The 21,849-nt window shown below is 38.7% G+C and overlaps 1 protein-coding gene and 1 long non-coding RNA gene across 2 annotated transcripts; one reads left to right on the forward strand and one right to left on the reverse strand.

Annotated features, from left to right (window-relative positions):
* Nucleotides 1-560: 560 nt before the first annotated feature.
* LOC107589166 (uncharacterized) lies at nt 561-17,429 on the reverse strand. The gene is made up of 3 exons (XR_001609655.1): nt 17,352-17,429; nt 15,867-16,142; nt 561-702 (listed from the first exon to the last, which is right to left on the reverse strand). It is a non-coding gene; the product is annotated as an uncharacterized lncRNA (long non-coding RNA).
* LOC107589165 (exocyst complex component 3-like protein) lies at nt 16,119-21,618 on the forward strand. The gene is made up of 13 exons (XM_016277523.1): nt 16,119-16,186; nt 17,407-17,567; nt 17,682-17,901; nt 18,457-18,869; nt 19,006-19,295; nt 19,376-19,493; nt 19,609-19,734; nt 19,823-19,923; nt 20,011-20,127; nt 20,274-20,544; nt 20,664-20,819; nt 21,158-21,291; nt 21,396-21,618. The coding sequence occupies exons 1-13, from the start codon at nt 16,147-16,149 to the stop codon at nt 21,580-21,582; spliced, it is 2,334 nt and encodes a 777-aa protein (XP_016133009.1). The 5' UTR covers nt 16,119-16,146; the 3' UTR covers nt 21,583-21,618.
* Nucleotides 21,619-21,849: the final 231 nt, after the last annotated feature.

Below are 21,849 nucleotides of genomic sequence, written 5' to 3' on the forward strand. Positions count from 1 at the left end.
ACTACTCTAGGGCCCAAAACGGCTATTGTGCAAGTGTTGTTCTTTTTACATAAGATTTGATGTGATTTCTTTGTCTAACTCTTTGGCCTGACATGACTCAATCCGTTTCATGTGATCTGTAAAAGCGCGTTTGTCAGCATCCGCATTGTTTTGTTAGCTTAAACCACTTTGACGTTGTAGGTAATAGTTAACAAGTCTTTAAAATAGTCAAAGATCTGGTACCAAAGCCCAGCGTGTTCCACTGTCAGTCTCTCCTCATTAAGAACAATCCACAGGAAGCAGACAAGACAGTCAAGACAGAATGATTTCGGCCAACAATCCCTCATTGTACAGCTTCTTATATGTATAAGTCTAGTCTGAGCTAATTGAATTTAAAATGAGATCTTCCCTCAAGGTTCATTCATTATCAGAGTCCCAACAGAAGCACAATGGTTAGCAAGAACCAATGGCGGCAATCCTGGAAGAAATGAGGCACGTTTAGATATTTTGTCCATAATTATGTCTAAGAAAAAGTAGTTTCGCTATGTTGCTTTAACAGGCCGTACCTGCAGTGGTGCAAACAAGAAGTTTGCTCTTCGGTGGGCAGGGTCTGATGCACCCTCGTCCTTTGTGCGTGTGCAGAGAGGGTGGACCCGGTGGGCTTTGATTCTCAAACAGACTCCCTTTTCAGACGCTTCCCCCGAGCCTGGCTCTGCTCACATCCTTGGAAAATTCGAGAGGAGAAAAAGTTTATGGAAGCGAGCAGTAGTTTATTCACCAGGCCGCCAAGGCCTTTCAGAGCCTTGAGAGTGAGAGTCTATAAGGAGGCAATCAAGCATGTGCTGGGAATAAGCTCAGTTGCCTTCCTACCTGTGACGGCCTCCCTCAAGTGCGGCTAAGAGACTCCTACTCCTTGAATGGAGGGAAGAACAATGGGCGAGAGGAACAAACAATTCAGAGAAGTCTATCATTCTGTATGCTGTTATCTTAGGCACTGAATAAAAGCAGACCCCCAACCCCCCACCCCTTTCTGCCCAACAGTCAGCACTATTTTCAGGGACCAGTAGCACTCCTCAGGTCCCTTTCAGAGGCTCTCAACAGGTTCACGAGGGCAAGAAGTGCAGTATATTAAAAAAAAACTGAGGTAGTAACTTCACTTGACTGGAGTCACAGAGAATCTGAAGTGTTTCGGATTTCATTGCCAAAGGGTTTTCCACAACATATAAACCAAACAAGCTGAAATATGACTGCTAATATATATATATATATATATATATATATATATATATATACGTTTTTGTAAAATTAATTCTGTCATAATTTACTCACCTTCAACACAAAAATAGATGTTTAGTAGAGTTTTCTATAAAACTAGAGTTCTGTATAAAGAAGGTGAATGAGGACAGGGAATGTTCAGCTCCAAAAAATTTAAAAGGTACCATAAAAGCGGTCCATATGACTTGCGCACTATATTCCAAGTTTTATAAAGCCACATGACACCACTTTAAAGGAAAAATGTTAGTAATTACTCACTGAAAATCTTGCTTGATGGCCTGTCACCATTTACTTTTATTGCATTGAAAAGAGCTTTTGTTTTACTTTAAATAACTCAACTGAAAAAATACATAATTTTCATATTTGAATTAGGGATGCGCCGATACCATTTTTTCACATCCGTTCCGATACCAAAAATTCTGCGTATAGGCCGATACCGATACCAGCACTGTTTTTTTCAATCAATGTAGAATTTCTATACCCCAGGGTGACCTGATCATCACTGTTTTGTGATCTACTAAATATTCATTTTAAAGGGGTCCTATTATGCTTTTTCACTTTTTCAACTTTAGTTAGTCTGTAATGTTGCTGTTTGAGCATAAAAAATATCTGCAAAGTTACAAAGCTCAAAGTCCACTTCAAAAGGAGATATTTTATTTAACAGAAATCACTTTTCAAAAACTACAACGAACGACTCGTTTGGACTACAACGAATATTTTCCAGGATTTGTGATATCACAAATACCGACGAATGGGACGAGACCTGGTTGAGCTGCACTAGAGAAGGCAACGAGTGTTATCACTATGTCGGAGACACGATAGCTTTCCCAAGGCAGACAAACTTAAAGTGGTTACAATCATCCGGGTTTAAATCACGCTCAGATTGATTTGATTTTGACGCAATATTTTCACTGAAGCTCACAGGCGGCTGTGGTAAGGGGCGTGACATTTCCCGAGCAGGCGCTGAGTGCTGCCAATCACAACACACACTGGCCCAGCTAACCAATCACAGCACGTTTCGTATTTCAGAAGGCGGGCCTTCATTTGATACAGGAACTATTCGAGCCGTTCATGCCGGACTGGGGAGAGAGGTGTTGTAATAATGTAAAATATGTGGAAAATAAAGTGTTTTTCGAACAACCTAGTATGGGAGCCTGTTCTAGTACACCCCCAAAACAAAATCAAGACTTTGTAAAAGAGCATAATAGGACCCCTTTAAAGAAAAATAACAAATGAAAAAAAATATATAATCATAATCTATGACAAAAATACTATTATAAACTAGGTTAGGGGATAATTCAGCAGCAAAAGTTATTCTAGAAAAATCATGAGTGCACAATCATTTTATCAAATCTAAACATTTAGTGAAATAACATTATTTAGTGGGGAACAAATAAAAGTGAATAAGTTTAGGACTAAATCTGGTAAAATGTTATATTGCTCTTTGTATTGTTGTAAAATACATTCATGAAAAACAAGTAAATATATTTATATATACATTATGTGTGTATAATATATATACTTCTAAATGTATAGCACAGTAATGGAGGCAGCAACATATGATAGATAGGACAGAACAAGAAAGGCTATTAATAATCTTTCATTGCGCAAAAGTATTATAATATGAAAGGCTTCGATACAGAGCGGCAAAAAGCGTTTATGCCCATCCCATGCGCAGAATAATGCGCTTGAAGCAACACGGAGTCACAGCGTGCAGCGCTCCGCATTGAAAGCACAAAGAGAAGAGATATTGATGCGTAGTATATTATATCTGCGCGATAGGTTATTGAGCCTTTTCTTTTAACAGTTTTAAATTTCAGTTACTGTGCTCTTGAAGAGAGTTTCATCGTCTTGACTGTCGTAACCGAACGCAGTTTGAATGCTGAATGGAGGATGCAGCGGAGAGAAGAGTTTACGTCAACTTGAATGTAACGACTTAAATGCTCATCTGTAGCTCACATTAAACTATGGAACGGCTTCAGAACACTTGGAATATAGTGCCGAAAACTTTATGTGCTTTATAATGTTTTTGTGCCTTTCGTGGGGCTTAACAATAACACAGAATAGTATACACAATATCGGATTTGGATCGATCTCGTCTGACCGATACCCGATACTGAATATCGGATCGGTGCATCCCTAATTTGAATGTGCTATTCCTTTAGGAATAAGTAAACGTATTTACTTATACAAATTACTAGAATGCTCCTTTTGCAGAAATTCCTCTATCGAAAATGTTGGCGAAAAAAAATCACATCTCAACATCCTCATTTCTCTTCCTTTCACCTTTCTTAGGCAAAAACCCTCTCATGCCTAAGTAATGCCATCCAAGACCATAAGCTCTTGTGTAAAGTCGTAAAGCAGGGTTTCCTGGCCACCAGTGCTTTTCCTCACAGATGCACTGGCCCCTGCCTGTGGGAAACGGGAAACCATGACTTATCTGAACATATGGTTTCCCAATTCAAGTCAAAATGTCTGAGCCCTGTTGCATCTGGTGCCATTTTAGTTGGTTAAAAATGCCACACAGGACTGTGACGAAAGGAGAAGAAATGGAGGAAAATACAGTTATTACACACCCATGGGCTCATTTTTTCAGCTCATTAGCCACTGGCCTCCGTGACCAATTAGGCTTTGTCACCATTGCTGGGGTCATTATGCTCACATCTTCTTGCATGCTCATTCAGCTGTCTTTAGGGAGAAAATAAAAGAGAGAGAAAGAGAGCTCATTGATAGAGGCAGGAAAAGGCAAACCCTTATAAATTGATTGGAAATTAAAGAGAAAGTCACAATGAGATAATTCCTCTGCTGACGCTTGTGTCTTCATGAGTAGGAATGTGTGGGATTTACAGATGATGCCTTAATGGGCCCTAACTGATGCCTCCCACCGTTGTTTTAGACATTTAAAGTAACGGAAAATTGTACACAACGCACTCGATCCTAAATCGCAAATGCTTAATTTTTTTTACTCATTTTGCTAATCCCACAAAGTGGCTGTGTAATTATGAGAAAATAATAAATGTCTCACCTGAAGTCATAAGTTAATCTCTGCTTAAAAACTCATCAAGTGATGCAAGGCAAAAGTCAGTTTAGAGTTTGATAAATGCGTTACCTCCCCTGTGCAGGTCAGTTACTGGCCAGTATGTGTAAATGGGGTCCATGGGGAGAGGGTAGAGCCGATGTCAATCACAAAGTTAACCCATTCAAAAGACCATAATTGGCGTGGGTCCACCTCATCCCTGCATCCGAGAGCACTGTTGGCCCCGTGGGGCCTCATGAACCCCCCACTACCCCCAGACTGACCACAGTCCATTTATCAGAGATGGGGGGCAGCTTGGCAGGCCTTACATACACTCCCCTGCATAAGCATTGCACACACTCTCACACACACACACACACACACATACAACCCAAACAAATATGCTGCGGGGACCGTGGCAGACACACCATGTAACAACAAATTTACAACAGGCGCACCATGGAAATGGCTGGGTCAATATGATGACTAATGGTGTATCACTGTGTGGATAACGGACGAGTGTGAATGCACCAGATTTCATGTTTATCTTTAGTGATCAGAGAATCATCGAAAGATTAAAGATAATTTCCTGTGCAAAGAAAATAAAGGAAACATCAGGAAAATGAATATGATAGATCATAAAACTGCAATGATAGATAGATAGATAGATAGATAGATAGATAGATAGATAGATAGATAGATAGATAGATAGATAGATATAGAAGAACCATAATAGATTTTTTAATAATAGATTAAAAAAACAAAACAAGAATACTTTTTTTTTGTGATTTTCCATTTTTGTCAGATGCCAGCACTTCCCAGCAGGCCATGTGTTCACTCTCTTTAAAAGAATAGGAAACCAGGCTGCTAACAGCAGACTGAACCGTAGGCTAATTCCCTGTGTTTAATACAAAAGAACCAATTATATGCTAATCAGCACATCTCAGCACTGCTTCAGCTCCCCATCCTTCACCGGCAGCACAAGATAACAGTTAGTCATGCTTCCTTTTAGAGCCGCTGACTTCTCCTCCAGCTAGGCTCACTATAGGCTAATCTGTCAGTTAAAGTCTGCTATAGAGGTGTCAAATTAATTCATTAAGCAAATTAGCAAAAATATTAATTGATATACTTAATATTAAATCTAGTATAAAGTGGCCTTGAAAGTATTTGTACATGTAAGTCACACCTAAAAATTTAGGTATGTCTTTGGATTAAATTTATTTTTAAGACAAAAAGCATGTATTTTAAGCAATACACTTCACAAAAAAAAAAACTATTTTTCCATAATAAAACAATAGATTTACTGTTCAAATATAAGATAATAAGTATTTAGACATTTTTGGTTTCCAAATATTAGTGTAACGTCCATAGTTGTGATGAAGTACACCTGTGGTTATAAGACACCTGTGTGAACTTGATAGGAAATGATTCATACATCCACAAACAAAATATCACCTTGAGACCAGTTGGTTAAGACTGATAAAAATATATATAATTATTTAAAAAAGGAACAAATATTTTTTCCAGCTTAATTTGATTGACATTTTGTTACATAACACATGAAAATTCAGACATTTGTAAGTGTGAGTTAAATGCCAAAATTGTGTTTGGGCCCCCTTTTTTTTTTTTTTTTTTTTTTTTAAATAAGCACAGAAAAATTGTCTGAAAATGCAAATGCTAACCAAAATGAATGAATAAAAATCAATAAATGCTGAAATGAATTTTCAACCTCATCTTTAAACCCCAAATTCTTTAACTTTTCTCAAATGTCAATCAAAACCAGCATCAGCACCATAAGAGCTGAGAGGAAGCGAGTTGACCACGTCTTGGCTAATCATTAGCAGCCTTTTGTCTTTTCGCAAAATCAAACAGCATGCCTTACACTCTTTCATCAGCCCGATTCAGTCAGCCCAATTGTTTTAATATGAACTTCCTCTAGAGTTTTCATTAAGTGTAGACTAGCCCCCTGCTATCCAAGCAGCCTCACCCCCTCACAATATCTCCACCCCCAAAGACCTGAAGAGTCTTTCTTAATCAAATGTACATTTACTAGTTGCTTGACTTGAGACATCTGCCCCAAGCAACCAGTCAATATTGTGGCCCCAGTTCAAAGCAGTCAGTTCATTAGCTGTGTCAGCTTTACAACCAGAAGGTAATGGGTTTGAAAGTGAGCAACGACAATGCGCGGCAATGCAGGCCTCATTTAATAGTGATTTATCACCATCCAAAAGCCCTGTTTAACCTTTGGCCAGTGCAGACCTCCCTTCCTCTCTCAAAGGATCTATTGTCAGCTCCCCAGGGTATCTTACTGTGTGAATAAGGAAAAGATGATCTAGTTAAAGTCACATTATATCACTAGTCATATCATTTGAAGTGCAGCAGAACACTTGGTTGGCGAATGGAGTGCGCAGATAGTGTTTCAAATGGCTCATTTTCTGTTATGTAATGGATAATATTTCAGCATAAGCGAAAGGATACATGTCTGCTTTTGATTCATTAATTCATCATTTTGCTTGCTGTTACAGTATTGATACAATATTACTGTGCTTACTGTGACTCTCTTCTGTAAGTATTCTACATTTTTTTGAGTATATATATATATATATATATATATACAGTGGGGGAAAAAAGTATTTAGTCAGCCACCAATTGTGCAAGTTCTCCCACTTAAAAAGATGAGAGAGGCCTGTAATTTTCATCATAGGTATACCTCAACTATGAGAGACAAAATGAGAAAAAAAAATCCAGAAAATCACATTGTAGGATTTTTAAAGAATTTATTTGCAAATTATGGTGGAAAATAAGTATTTGGTCAATAACAAAATTTAATCTCAATACTTTGTTATATACCCTTTGTTGGCAATGACAGAGGTCAAACGTTTTCTGTAAGTCTTCACAAGGTTTTCACACACTGTTGCTGGTATTTTGGCCCATTCCTCCATGCAGATCTCCTCTAGAGCAGTAATGTTTTGGGGCTGTCGCGGGCAACACGGATTTTCAACTCCCTCCAAAGATTTTCTATGGGGTTGAGATCTGAAGACTGGCTAGGCCACTCCAGGACCTTGAAATGCTTCTTACGAAGCCACTCCTTCGTTGCCCGGGCAGTGTGTTTGGGATCATTGTCATGCTGAAAGACCCAGCCACGTTTCATCTTCAATGCCCTTGCTGATGGAAGGAGGTTTTCACTCAAAATCTCACGATACATGGCCCCATTCATTCTTTCGTTTACACGGATCAGTCGTCCTGGTCCCTTTGCAGAAAAACAGCCCCAAAGCATGATATTTCCACCCCCATGCTTCACAGTAGGTATGGTGTTCTTTGGATGCAACTCAGCATTCCTTCTCCTCCAAACACGACAAGTTGAGTTTTTACCAAAAAGTTATATTTTGGTTTCATCTGACCATATGACATTCTCACAATCCTCTTCTGGATCATCCAAATGCTCTCTAGCAAACTTCAGACGGGCCTGGACATGTACTGGCTTAAGCAGGGGGACACATCTGGCACTGCAGGATTTGAGTCCCTGGCGGCACAGTGTGTTACTGATGGTAGCCTTTGTTACTTTGGTCCCAGCTCTCTGCAGGTCATTCACTAGGTCCCCCCATGTGGTTCTGGGATTTTTGCTCACAGTTCTTGTGATCATTTTGACCCCACAGGGTGAGATCTTACGTGGAGCCCCAGATCGAGGGAGATTATCAGTGGTCTTGTATGTCTTCCATTTTCTAATAAGTGTTAGCATTTTTATCAGGCTCCTATATTTATGTTCATTTATTTCACTTTAATGGCACAGAAAAGGACCTATACATTGCCATTAAAGTAAAATTACTGAACCTAAACATAGGAGCCTGATAAAAATGCTCATTTTTGAAGAAAGTTTCAGATGGCACTTAGAGGCTTTTGCATCTGAACTCTTCATATATATATACACATTAAATAAATTTTTTAATTTAAAATTTTTATTTAAATACTTAATAAAATACTTTAAAAAAACACCTATTTATCAAAAAACAAACTTTTTTGTTTTTATTTATTTATTAATTTTCTGTACAATGAAAGTCAATTGGGTCCAATGTTGTTTGGATTTTACGGTTCATTAATAATGACAGAATCTTCATTGTTTCATCTCTTTAAGAGATCATGACATTATTTTCAGTCATTTTGACACTCAACAAATGGGCAAATCTTAGCTAAGATGAAGTTCGAAATATAGACACTTGTGATGCCCAAAAATTCTTAAAAGATGCATAAAATGCTTACATTCTTAAGAATGTAAAAAAAAAAAAAGTCTAATATCTAAGTAAAACGACTTAGTAAATACAATTTTGGCTTTCGTGGGGTGTTATGCCTAAAAAGATGCCAACAGTTTTCATTGTTAGGTCAACTAAGCCTTTAACAGATCACAACCTCATGTTTAGCCATTTTGACACTCAACAAATGAGCAAATATAGACGCTCGTGATGTCCAAAAATGCCTGTAAAAAATGCCTTTAGTTGCTATTCTGGCATCTTAGTGACAGAAGCCTGTTAAGTAGCGTAATGACAGAAGGACAATATGGATGCTTGGTGTGGTCCATATGGACCGCATTGGTCTTTGACGGCACTCTCTGCACGTTATTAACCACATGTCTTACCAGTGCTTAGTAAACCGTTTTGTTAAAGCTCTGGCAGGAAGAAGAAAAAAAGGGAGTTGGCGTTGAAAATGTGAACAGTTGGTACGATGTAAAGACACTGTTTTCTGTGGAGAGCCTGATGGTATCCCCCCCATCCGCCTCACCTCCCTCCCTCCCTCCATGCCTTCACAGTCTACGCCACTCCGCCCCATCCTTACAAGGCATGGCTTAGTCACACCAGCTGCCTGGACCATTCTTCACTGGTTGAGATGCCCCCTGTCAAGACCAGAAGCCCCAGTCTTCCATCCCTATGGCTAAAGAGAAAGACCCAGTCGGGTTACGTGGGCCAGAATCCAGGGCTCTTGAGATGAATTGATCAAAACAATGCAGATATTGGGACCAAAAAACACAAGAGAGCAGTGACTAGTCAGGAAGACTAGTTAATCACTGCTTTGGTTTGTGGGAACTATTTCACCTGGTTTCATTTGGAGAAATGTTATAGAAAAAGCTAATGTAGACAATACTACGGTTTAGAAATAAGCATTTTTTTTCTTACTTAGTGCAGTTTTGTATAAAACATTTTCACATTAGAACATTTAATATATAAATATGTGTTATATCTATATATTTTGTATTTAAATATTTTGTTATAATATTACATTTGTATATAAATATATTCCGTATATTAAACATAATATAAAATAAATATTAAATATTATTTCAGTACATAAATATTTAAATATGAAGAAATAAATATACATTTAAATATATATTTCATGTTTTAGATTTTTATATAAATATATATATTAGTATAGTAAAAATTTTATATTTCATAAATATTTTGTCATATTTTGCCATATTTTTTCCTCATTCCTTTGGTTCTGGAGTAAACATTATACATAATATATTGACCTTATATGAAATATAATTAAACTAATTAAGACATTTAAATTGTTATTATATTATTTTATAGTAATCAGATTGTATTATTAGATTTAATGTGTGCTGATGCTGATCTGTGCTGATCGGAATTCCAGTAGATGTCAGCTGTTTAAGAAAACCAACCAACCAAAGCAAAAAGAAAGAAAGAAAAAACACAATGCAGGCAAAATGAACTCCATTTGAGCTTTACAATAATCCTTTTCTACTCTGACAGAATTGGTTACATTTCAATTTTCTTTGAAGTAGTTTTCGGCACATTTGATGGCGAGCTTCGAAAGCACAGCATTATCGGCACAAGAATGGGGCTTTTCGGGGTGTTTGCAGGTTTCAACGATCTCTCTCTTGTAGAGCACAGATTGTGAGGTCTGATTGGGCCAGTCTCTCAAGAGTCACTTGAAAAATCCACAGTATTTGGTCTAACTCCCGATACTATGTGTGAACCGTGCTAAGACTTCAAGGCATTTGCTTTGTAGCGGAATCTGCTTAGATTTAATAAGCATAAAGAAGTCCTCGCACACACATACGCACCCTTTCCACAAAAATGTTCCCGAGTGGTAAAACTGAGGAATGGAGCGACCCATCCACTAAGCAAACAGAATGAACTAATGGATCAGCCATCTTCTCCTCCCATTCCAATTATCCAGAGCCATGTTAAGAATATGGCTACGTCAGTAAACGCTGATGCTAATACAGATAATCCCTTACATAGACATACATATCACATTCAGACTTAGCCACCGAACCACCCAAGCAGCCAGAGTGCAGGAGCTGAGACCGCCAACAGAGAGAAAGTGCATCCTTCAGGTTTGAACAAGCTAATGAGGAATATGTAAATGATGTGGGGGCTTATGAGATTACCACTTGTTTGATAGTTATTACAGGTGTTAGTAAACCAGAATTAGGAGCCCAGTTAATGCTGGTCCATTCAGACCCTGATTGATCCTTTAATACAGGCATTTGTGGTTATGTTTGCTTCCTTGAATTGTGCTGTGGTGGGTCCACACTGTGTACTCAGTACTCAAAGTTGCTCTTATTTTCCTACTTTTCTTTCCATTTCTCTGGCCTCTGAACACAGTGGCACACCTTACCTAGACACCTTCACTAAGATAAATTCAATTGCATAGATGTCATGTTTTCACATCCAGATGCAAAGAAGTCTCGATTCTACCTCAGTACTGATAAGAACAGTTGCTCTGTGAAAGTATCCGTCTTATACTTCCCTGCTTTCTCTCACTTTGGAAGCTGGACTCGCAAGTTAAAGAAGTCATTAAGCTTATCCAGACGCAACAAAAGAAAGAGTTTGCAACGGCAAACAGGAGTGTCAAATCAAACAGAGATTTGCCAAAGAGGCTTTGGCGAGTTGGTGAGGTCCATACCAATTTGGAGATTTCAATGCTCTCTTTCTTACTCCTGGGAAAATCACTGGACATGTCTGAAGAGGACAAAAGCACTAAATATGAAGAGAACAACTCAAGAACATTATGTAAGATTCAGCTAAACATTCCTTAAAGTGAAACAAAGTGGAATGTTGAAACTCACTAGTTCTATGTGTAACAAAGTGAAACTCGATACAGTTTTATGAGCAATTGTGAAAGCAGCTGGGTTTGCAAAGAGAATCTTAACTAAACAAGTCTATCTAGAACTATTTGACGAGAAAAAAAAGGAAATTAAACTGATTCACACTGATAAAACACAATTTTTTTTATCTGAACCCCACAATCAGTCAAATTTCCATGTCTGGATCAGCAATTGTCAGGACCAGCTGACCGTGAATATCCTGTGAGCCAATCAACTTTAAGACAACAAAACAGCATGAACTGGTTTTTCGCTTGAAAAGTTCAGGCTAATTACTGAGCAGCTCACCAATCAGACCACATCTTTCTTGAAGTGTATCTAAAATCACACTCTTCATTTTAAAAGTAAATTTAAACCAATTTATTTATCAATACCAAAATTAAACAGTTTTCACCAAAGGGTTAAACAAAGTACAATCTTGAATATTCTAATTGTACACCATTGAAAAACATTGTACAAAACAATACAATTTTAAAGAAATGAAGTATTGTAACAAGACCATGCACTAAAAACAAAACTGTAATAAGCCTCTTTTTCAGAGAATGAAAACATTCCATTATGAAGATACTGTAAAATCCCAGTTAAGTTTATGACTGTTAAATGAACTAGCCCATGTTTGATTGATCAAATTTACAGGACCTTTTAGCCATATTTAAAGTAGCCTGTAAAAAAAGGCAGTCAACAAAAGCTGTATTCTGTTGCAGAAAATTAAATGTGCAATACAATCATGAATAAATCATTTACATTTAATGTCAACATAAAGGCAGCCTTTTTACTTTATGAAGCAAGTAGCTTATCTGTGTGAGAAAAATTATTTATTATTCACATCCGTGTGATCGTAATTACTGTGAAAATGCATTGCAAATTCATGGGAAATCCAACTTAAATAGTCTTAGAATAGATGGCTTAAAAATGATTCAATTCAAAAGACTTTCTCTGCAGGATCCGCACTGACATCGCCCTCTGCTGGAGGCCAAACCAAATACAATTCTGAACGTTTCATAACAGCACTAAATAAGTACAAAAAGTTTATTATTGTTTTAAGATTTGATGGGCATGGGAATTTTACATTTCTTTCAGGCTTATTTGGGGGGAAAACACTTTCGGTGGGATAACAATTTATAATTTTTAATTGTTATTTGTAATGTTCAGATAAGCCTAAATTCAAAGAGTTTAATAAAGTGCAATAAATAAATAAATATACAAACAAACGTCAGGGAAAACGAACGGGTCACTGTAGATATAGGCTATAACTAAAAGAAATACAGGCTAAATATTTTGTTTAGGTTAGATGTCCTTATCCTGATAAAAGTTCTTCATATTCATGATGAAATGTTGTTGAAAGTACAGAAAAATAAGCATGGCTATAAAGCTAACATTAGTACAAAGTTGTCAGATATGCTTTAAATTAGATTTTAAATATCTAAATAAATATTAAGATTTAAATTGGGTAAACGCACAAAATGATCTCTCTCGAGAGAAAAAAAGCTGAACACCATGTCATTTCAACTCCTATAGCACAGTTCCGCAACCTGAGGCGAATTAACGCTTTGCATTTAAACCTTTTCAATGGTATGCCGATTTCTTGTGTTCGTCTTGTTCCAAATGTGGCCAACAACACAAGCCCGGTCATTGTAACAAGGCACTATTCCTCCCTCAAAAAGGCCAAGAATGATGGGAATTCAAGAAACGAGTATTATTTTGGAGGTGCCACCTATTTGCTGCTCATAAAAACAATATTTAGGTTGTGCTTGAGCGTCACCTCGCTGAATAGGCCCTATTCATGTGGGGTTAAGAGTGTAGCGTGGGTCCTGTGAAGAGGTAGCGTGGGTCCCTGTGTTTCGGGGAGTAGCTGTCAGGGCTTTCGGAGGAGCGGGAGAATAGGGACCCGCCAGAGTCTCTTGCTTGGGTTCGAACTGTGGTGATTTAACTGCATAATCGGATTGAAAGTGAGCCGCAGACTTTATGTCAGTTCACATTTCATCAAACGGCCAGTGTGAATTGAAGTCGACAGAACAGAGGGTTAATCCAGAACTAAAGCCAAAATAATTAGGGGCCCCCATCTAATCTGCTCATTCTAACACCCTTCAATGACATTAAAATATGGCAACGCTTGCTGTTGGCAGTCAAAAGTGTTCCCCAACTTTAAATGGGCCAATAAAAGCCCAGGCTTTACTGCAGGGAAAAGCAGAGGTTTGTTCATATAGGAACCAACATAGTTTTGGGTGTCAACCACAGCAGTGAATAATTCAAACAAGTTTATGCCATTTAAGACAATCTAGAAGTGTAAATGAATTGAAAATGAAATATGTTTTAAAAATTATTCTGTTAGATTTTGCACAAATATTAAATATAAAAAATATGAACTGGATTTCCTTCGAAAATTAGTTAAAAGCAATTAAGCGCATGTATTACATGTTTTTACATAACCCCAGTGTCCCGATATCTCTAATAGCACATATCAAAAGGGGAGAAAATTAATAACATATATCACTTTTTACTTTAATGTAGATACCAGCAAGGGCAAGCAAGTAATTAGAGCATAAACATTTTGTCACTTTATTGGAGAACTTTTCTTGGCCTATAAATCAAATATTTGTCCTTCAACATAATCTGCTCTCTTCATCCTTTTACCTGATTGCTTTTGAGCTTATATTGACCAAATATTGAAACTTAGAAAAGCATTTTAAAAGGAAGTGCAGTTTAGAATGTGTTTTTAAGATTTTTTTCATACCATATGCAGAGTATAATGGATAGATTGAGACTTTCATCCGTTTGCCAAATCATAAGCCAAAGTGTCATTATATCTGGAATATTCTAAAATGCTCCCCAAAAACCTCAGCTTTAGACCAAATCCTAACCATGGCCACTACCCAAACCCTGACCACAGCACAAATTTTAAAATGCTGGAATGTGAAGCGTTTGCTCTGAAGCACTTGGAATTGCATTGGACATTGTGAATTGTTCTTTAAAGACAGATTTTTTTTTTTACATGCACTTAGGCCACAATTTACAAATAAGATTCCTAGTTTTCATGCAACTGAAAACCTCTCAAACTTGCCCTCAATTCGATCAAACAATTCAATTTTATACTTAAAATTATATTATTATACTTATAACTCACAAAATATCATAAAGTGTACATTTGTCTGTCCATGTCTGGGAGCGGAGGAGAAGCAGGAAGTCAGCCCCGGTCAGGAATGTCAGACAGGAAGTCCTCCCTGTGTTTGGATGACTACTTCTGAAATAGACTTCCTGTTCCCTCCGATCGGTATAGGTGGTGTTTAATTTAAGGTGGTGATAGGGGAGGGTGACCACAAAATGCACAGCTGCATATCCTTCAACTGATAATACGTCAAAAAATAAAAGGCAGGGTGGTGTGTGTGTGTGTGTGTGTGTGTGTGGGAGGGGGTAGTTACAGATAAACTGACAGAGGCGACCCTTTTGTATATCTTATATACGTTTGCTCTGTAGTTATCAGGGATGTATCTCCACCCTTCTACGAGAAACTACATCCCTCCACATCTCAGTTCAAAGGGAACTATTAGCCTTGGCGGAAAAGCTCTGTTAGTCTGTCACAGTCCTCTGGTTATTATGGTGCTCTGCAAAGACAACAAAGTCTAGTCATCAGCTATTTTTAGCACATACTGCTGCTAAGGAAAAACACTAAAAGAAAAGCCTTCATATTTTGCCTTAAGGCGGCTTGCAAACTGTCAATAACCACAGAAGAATCTGAATCAGCTAGATGAAAATTTAAGTAATGTATACTGTATAGTAAGCCAGTCATTACTGCAAAATAGGCAGGGTAGTGAGTGACCAGTTAACCGTACATTATTTACAGCAGCAAACCAAATACATGAATAAATGGACATTAAATATTTATTTGAATTACAGTAAAGAGATAGAGTAAAATGTGAGAAAGTAAACTAGCATATCTCTGAAGGAAATCGTTTACCTTGAGCTATGGTCAACTACACAATTTAGACTGCAGAAAGCTGCAATTGACCAATCAGAATAATTATTCCAGACAGCTGAATAAGTATAGCCATTTTTGTTATAAACTTACATCAGAATCCATTTCAACACATCTTCACCAACAGTTGTGGGTACGACTTAATTTAGTCATGTTTGTAGTGCATGTGTGTGTTTGGCAGAGACCAGAGAAATGTAAACAGTCATGGGGTAAGTCACAGGCCAGGACACTTACACAAATAAACATATTCATTAAGGGGCCTCTGAACTTAGATTCCTCTCATGTTTGCTCTACAACCACCAGCTGTGGGTGATCACAGGACATTGGTAAGAACTTTCTGTAACAATACAAATGATTGCCCATGACTCCTGTCAAGCAACATACAAACTTTGTTCATTTATCCCAAGCACTTCCTCTAAAACATATTGGATTATAACTACCTCAGACACAGAGAGGCACTGTTGCACATGAAGGCCACCCCCACAGTCACCACTCACCATCTGGATCATTTAGAGGGCGGAGTGCCCGCTTTCCCTCCGTCCCTCTGACGCTGTCTCCCTTCCTCCCTTCCCTTCCTGCTGGCCTCTGAGCAGAGGATGTGTCTGGGAGTGTGAGAGAGGAAGGCTGGCGGTGAAGTGGGTATGTACCCTCTCTCTTCTTCCCCCTCGTTACTCTCTCTGTCTCTGCTGATTGCTTTATCTGGCGACACTGAGCAGGCCCTCTGGGCAGGGCAGTCTCTTAGTAGCGAAACGGTGGACGGTGGAACAACAAGCCTAAATGTCAGACGGAGATAAGAATGGCCAAGACAATCATGAAGGTACACAACCTTTCTGTTTGTTTGCAATGTGGAGAGGCATCTGGAAAGCATTTGCTTATAATGTCATAATGTTGCACTGGTAGAGAAATCTGTATATATATATATATATATATATATATATATATATAATATAAATGCAAGGCAGTAAGCTCATATGCAGCATGAACCAATCAGCTTGTGCCAAGTCTTTTAACTCTCTGAATATCAGCAGTTACATTAACAACCGTCAGCCTGCGCCATCTAGAGTTTCATGACTGAACTATATATTTCTTTCACTTTTTTCAGAAAAGACAAGTCAGAACACCTATATAGCAGCACCCTTGCAGCCACCTAAATGACTCTTTGATGCCATGGACCCCTAAATACATTGATCCTTAAAGAGTTAGTTCACCCACAAATGAAAGTTAGGCTGCGTTTTACTCACCCCGAGGCATCTTAGGTGATATATAAAAAGAATGAAAGAAATGTAATGAAAGGAAATAATTAAATATAAGCAGCATAAAGGTTTATGCCAGGGGAATGCTACATAATTGACCCCATAACATCCAGCCATACTTGACTTTTTATATAAAACAATATAAAACAGAAACTATGGGTTGAAGGACTTTAAATTTGGTCAAATGCATGCATTTGCACCAATTAGAGAAGTCACTGTTACTGTGACAACATGAATGACAGCACAGCAACACAGCTTAGTGACATAATTTGATCAGTCTCACAACACTGTTCATCAACTTTGCAGTCCCTCATATTCACAAATACTAAGAATATATATATTTTATTTTAATACTTATAAAAAAAAATCAAGTACTATTTTTATATTTAGTCAATACTGTATCACTTTGAAATTGTATCCTTACATACTTTCCCGTGGGTGTTTCAGCTCTTGAGCACCCATGGGATTGGGGAATACGAAATGGAAATTTTGAAACTTCAGACTTTGAAACGATCAGAACATCACTGAGTCATTCTTTGGAGAAGAGATCAATTCATCTGCTGAGCTTAAGACTTTGCTGATGTCAGAATAACTCTTTTAGATTTAGCCTTTTACTGGTTTAATTAATCTCTGTCTCAGGAACACCAGTATTTGTTCTTTTACACAATCAGCAATAACTTCAATTAAAACAGCTGCACAATTCGTTTCTATGTTGTGGGTTTAGCTCACTTGGCTCAGTAGCGTATCGGCTACAAATTTTTTCTGCATTTTGCCCTTGTCCCAGTCGAGGTGTGGCCAGAGCTGGAGAGAGCCGAGTGTTTGGCTCGGGGTGCTGCGCTTAAATGGGCCTCAGGTGTCTTTTGTCGTCCAGAGCATCTGGAGAGACTTGGACAATACAGGAAAAGGGAGAGTCAACGAACTGAGTCAATTCATTCAAGGTTAAAGGTAAGTAGTGATCATTATTTCACTTCAATTAGAAAGCCTCTAAAAAGTATTTGCCCAACAATGTCTACAAGAAAAGTCATCTGCTCACTTTTTGCTCACTGCATTTTTCTTAAGTCAGTTGTGCAGTCCTACCTGGAAAGTGTCGACTGGGGTCTTGGTCAATTGCGAGAGGCACGAGCTGAGCTGAGAGAAATATCTCATGACTTGCACAAGGCTAACCTGGAGTCCAGGAAAAATTCTGAAGAAGTGACTGCACTGGAGACACTTCGGGAGATTTCTGTCACTCACCGCCAGCTCCTTGCTGCAGTTAGCAACCTACCACGCCTCTATAAAGGTTAGTGATTCCCTGCCCTTTTCAGTGCAATGTATGTCCTTATTATTTTTGCATACCCTCTATGGATATTTTGGTTAAGCCTTCAATGCTTTAGAGCAGGGTGTCCAATCCTGGTCTTGGAGGCCCAACATCCTGTGTGATGAACATCCTGCCTAAGAGTGAAACATGCTCAAGTACTGTATATAAAAGTACTTGAAAACAAGCACTTCTAGCCAAGCAAGTTACATTTTTTGAGTCGCTGCATTCCAAAGTGTGGTCATTAATAATGTAACGCAAGTATGCACACTGCATCACCGCAATGGTGCTACAGCGGGTATAGTGTAAAATGTCTTGGACCCCAATTAAGTTTTTTCTTTTAAGTCTACTACTGTCAAAGCAGAGCAAGGATCTTGCTGAGCAACAAAATCGCTATTACATTTGACGTTTATAGCTAGCTAGCTAAATAATAACAAAGATCTTTCACCCACTTAAGTGCTGAGGTTTGTCAAAGTAATGCAAGATAAGTATATATGTACAGTTGTGTTATCATGTGTTGTGTCATCTCTTTCATGTCAGTGCGGAGTATGGTGCTAGAGACAGAGAGACTAGTGGAGTCCCGGAGATTATTGGAAGCTCATGCCCGACTAATGGAACTAGAACGCTGGCAGGATGAGGTATTGCTACAGCTCCAGGGACCCAGGGGATCGTCTGGGATGGGGTTAATCTCTGAGGATGAAGAGTTAGTGCGGAATTATTTCTCAGGTGTTGGATGCTTGGTGGATGCCCTTGCCAAGGAGCTCTGGGCAGTGGTGGGGAGTGGTTTGTCACTTGCCTGTCAGAACCCCACACTTTTTGTGTCAGCTGTACGGATAGTGGAGCGTGAAGAAGCACTAGATCAGATGTTTCTGGAGGAGCGGAGGTCAACATTGGGACAGAACACACCCATGCCCCCTGGGAGACCACGTTGCTGGAGGGACCTCTTCTTCAAGGTTTGATGATAAGCAAGTTTCTTATTGGTAGAAGTACCGGAAAAAAAGTTGTTTGTAAGATGACAAATAAACTTTAAGTGTAAAAAGGCTTTTTTAAAATTGACTTAATATGTACCTGTTTAAACTATTTGGTCAGGTGATGGAGGAGGCAGTGTCAGCACGTTTCCGTAGCGCGTCGTACTTGCACACTCGCGGACCAGGGCTTGCAAGTCACTTGTCTGCGCTACAGCACTGCATTATGGGAGACCTTTCAACAGTGCGACATTTTCTGGAACAATGTGTTCCACCTCACTATCATTTAACAAGAGCTTACCTGCACTTCTGCCACCAGTTCTTGCAGAACCATCTTGGACTGGTTAGTGGATGGGAGCTAGAGGGTGGGGAAATCTTCGCTGTTCTTAACTGGGTTCTGCATATATACAGCAGGTAGGTAAACACTATGCTTAAATCAGAATTTGGTGTATGGGTAATCAGAAAGTCCTACATGTGAGAATTTGTTCATTAAGCTCAGAGATGATGGGTGAGCCAGCCCTTGTAACTGAGCTAGACATTGAGGACCTGGGACCTCTTATATCTCAGGAAGGTCTCGAGCAGCTGCAGAACAAATATGTCCAAAAAGTTCGGGTAAGACCCAGGGAGGGGTTTTAGTCTCTAAACTTTTTAACATTTACATTCACTTTCACATTCTAGATTAACAGGACACAAGTTCTTGAAAAAAATGTACTGTGATTGTTTGTAGAAGAGTGTCTCAGAGTGGATGCACAAGGCTCTAGAGGTGGAGCTGACAGACTGGCAGAGGGATCAGGAACCAGATATTGACCATGAAGGCTGCTATCACACCAGCCTTCCAACCATGATCACTCAGGTAATCAAGCAATGGCTTGATCTACAATGAGCAAAATTTAGCTTGATATTGGCACTGATATGGCCTGCTCTGGTGTCTGGGTTGTTAGATGCTAGAAGAAAATGCACGGGTGGCTTTGATGATAAGTGAAGCTCTGCGGGACCAGACAATCCAAATGGGTCTTTATGAGATGGAAAACCTCCTCAGCCGGTGTGTATATTTAGCAATACCAGGATATCATAACTCTTATTGATTATATACAATATTTTGTACTTTCCTCTCATTACATCTAAACAGATTTCGAGATGCAATCATAGAATTTGGGAAGGAGCATCGCAGGGATTCAACCATAAACAGTAACAAGTTCTACCTCCATTATCTCCTGGCCTGCATCAACAACTGCATCATCCTCAAGTGAGATGGTGTACACGTATCTTTTTACAGTATGTCTGTATTTATGTGATGTTTGTTTGAAAATGTGTGTGTTTTAAATAGTTTTGTGTGCATTGGAGGTGCTTGTAAGCAGTAAGATTAAATCTCAGATTTAAATGCACATCTAGAACCTCCACAGAAAGCCTGCAGCAGCAGTTGTGCTCCTTCCCTTCAAACCGGTATTCTCGCATTTCACTTGGACCTCTGGCTGCCCTGGACCGTGCTGTGAGAAAGGCATGCCGCTTAGTCATGGACCATCTCTTGTTTGAGTTGCAGCCTCATCTGCAGGAGCTCCTGTCTCGTACCTGGCTGGACCAGGGAGAAGTAACCCCAAATATGTGTGGGGTTTTAGAACGTCACTGTGAACTTTACAACAGGGTGCGGCATCCTTGTCGCCAGGTTAGTGTTTACATCAGGCATCAGAAATTACATAGACCACACAGTAAAATGAGTGAATATCTTTACCAACAAATAACACCCAAATACCCTTTGTGTCATGTGATCTCCATCATCTACAGAGGCTAAAGGAGGAATGTCAATGGCTAACTGTTGTTGAGTATGTCCGTACACTGATGCAGAAGAGAGTGGTCTGCAGAAATAATGATGAGCGAAACCAATTTGCCCAGCGAATGAAACAGGATGCTCAGCAGCTGAAGGACCACCTTCAAAGCATGGTAAAAGCATATTTACATACATTTTTTGGGGGAGTCTCCCATTAAGTAAACCCAGATGCACAGATTCAGCTTTGACTGAAACATAAATGCTTAAAATGAGTTAAATTAAAATTAAAACAAACGAATAATAACCTAATTATTCATTCATTGCAAACCTGAAGCAAAGCTATTCATGAGAAACTGACTTGAACTTGAACAAAACCGGCAATTTATTGGATCTTATCAGGCTTGCAGATAGCAGACCTCTAGGAATAACACAAGAACAAGTCTGTATACGTTTGTGGAAATGAAATTACTTTAAGTATTTCACTCATGTAATGCCATTTTTACATTTAAAGGAGATCGATGGGACCATAGGTGAGGTGAATCCCACAGCTTTGATACTTGCACTGGCTGACATAATCAATTTGAAAGACCCAAACATGCTAATACTGGAGATTTCCGGATTGTTAACCAAGTACCCTGATATAAGGTGAGATTTCAAACCAAGCATACCCAGCATATCTAAATATTCTAAATTAATTTCTAATACAGAGATTAATCTATGGAAAGAGACTTACAAAGTGTGTTTTTCAGTGAGGAGCATGTCTCTGTCCTGTTGGATGTAAGAGGGGATGTACCCAAAGACGTGCGGAAGTCAGTACTAGATTTTCTGGAGCAGAGTGCCCCACCTTTACCACAAGGATACCGCCCTATGTTCACAGAAATCCTTGTGCCCTCTTCCAGCATACAATTTTGTCTGCCTACTGCAAAATGTACTTGAGAAGCACTCAGAGAAATAACCCTACTGAATTGGATCTGGCCTAGTTGATGTTTTTTTGTTGAAATAACTGTTTCTTCTTAGTTTTTTCTTATCAGTTTTGTATATTATGGTTGTGTGTTACACCTAATGTTGTTAAATTAATGTTTATTGCATTTTTTAAGTTTCATGTGTGTTACAATGATGCTGTTTGGTGTTTGTGTGAATGACACTGTGCACCTTCTATATATGTTATTATTTAAAAGTTGCTTGTGATGGGCTTTGGTTCAT

Source organism: Sinocyclocheilus grahami, unplaced genomic scaffold (genome assembly GCF_001515645.1).
Source record: "Sinocyclocheilus grahami isolate Dianchi unplaced genomic scaffold, SAMN03320097.WGS_v1.1 scaffold113.1, whole genome shotgun sequence".
Taxonomy (NCBI): domain Eukaryota; kingdom Metazoa; phylum Chordata; class Actinopteri; order Cypriniformes; family Cyprinidae; genus Sinocyclocheilus; species Sinocyclocheilus grahami.

Bases quoted from the DNA above. Each gene is read 5' to 3' on its own strand.
- LOC107589165 (XM_016277523.1), top strand. From the start codon at position 16,147: ATGTCAGACGGAGATAAGAATGGCCAAGACAATCATGAAG. The intron at 19,494-19,608 runs GTAAGACCCAGG...GATTGTTTGTAG, and splicing joins AATATGTCCAAAAAGTTCGG to AAGAGTGTCTCAGAGTGGAT. The intron at 20,820-21,157 runs GTAAAAGCATAT...TTACATTTAAAG, and splicing joins AGGACCACCTTCAAAGCATG to GAGATCGATGGGACCATAGG.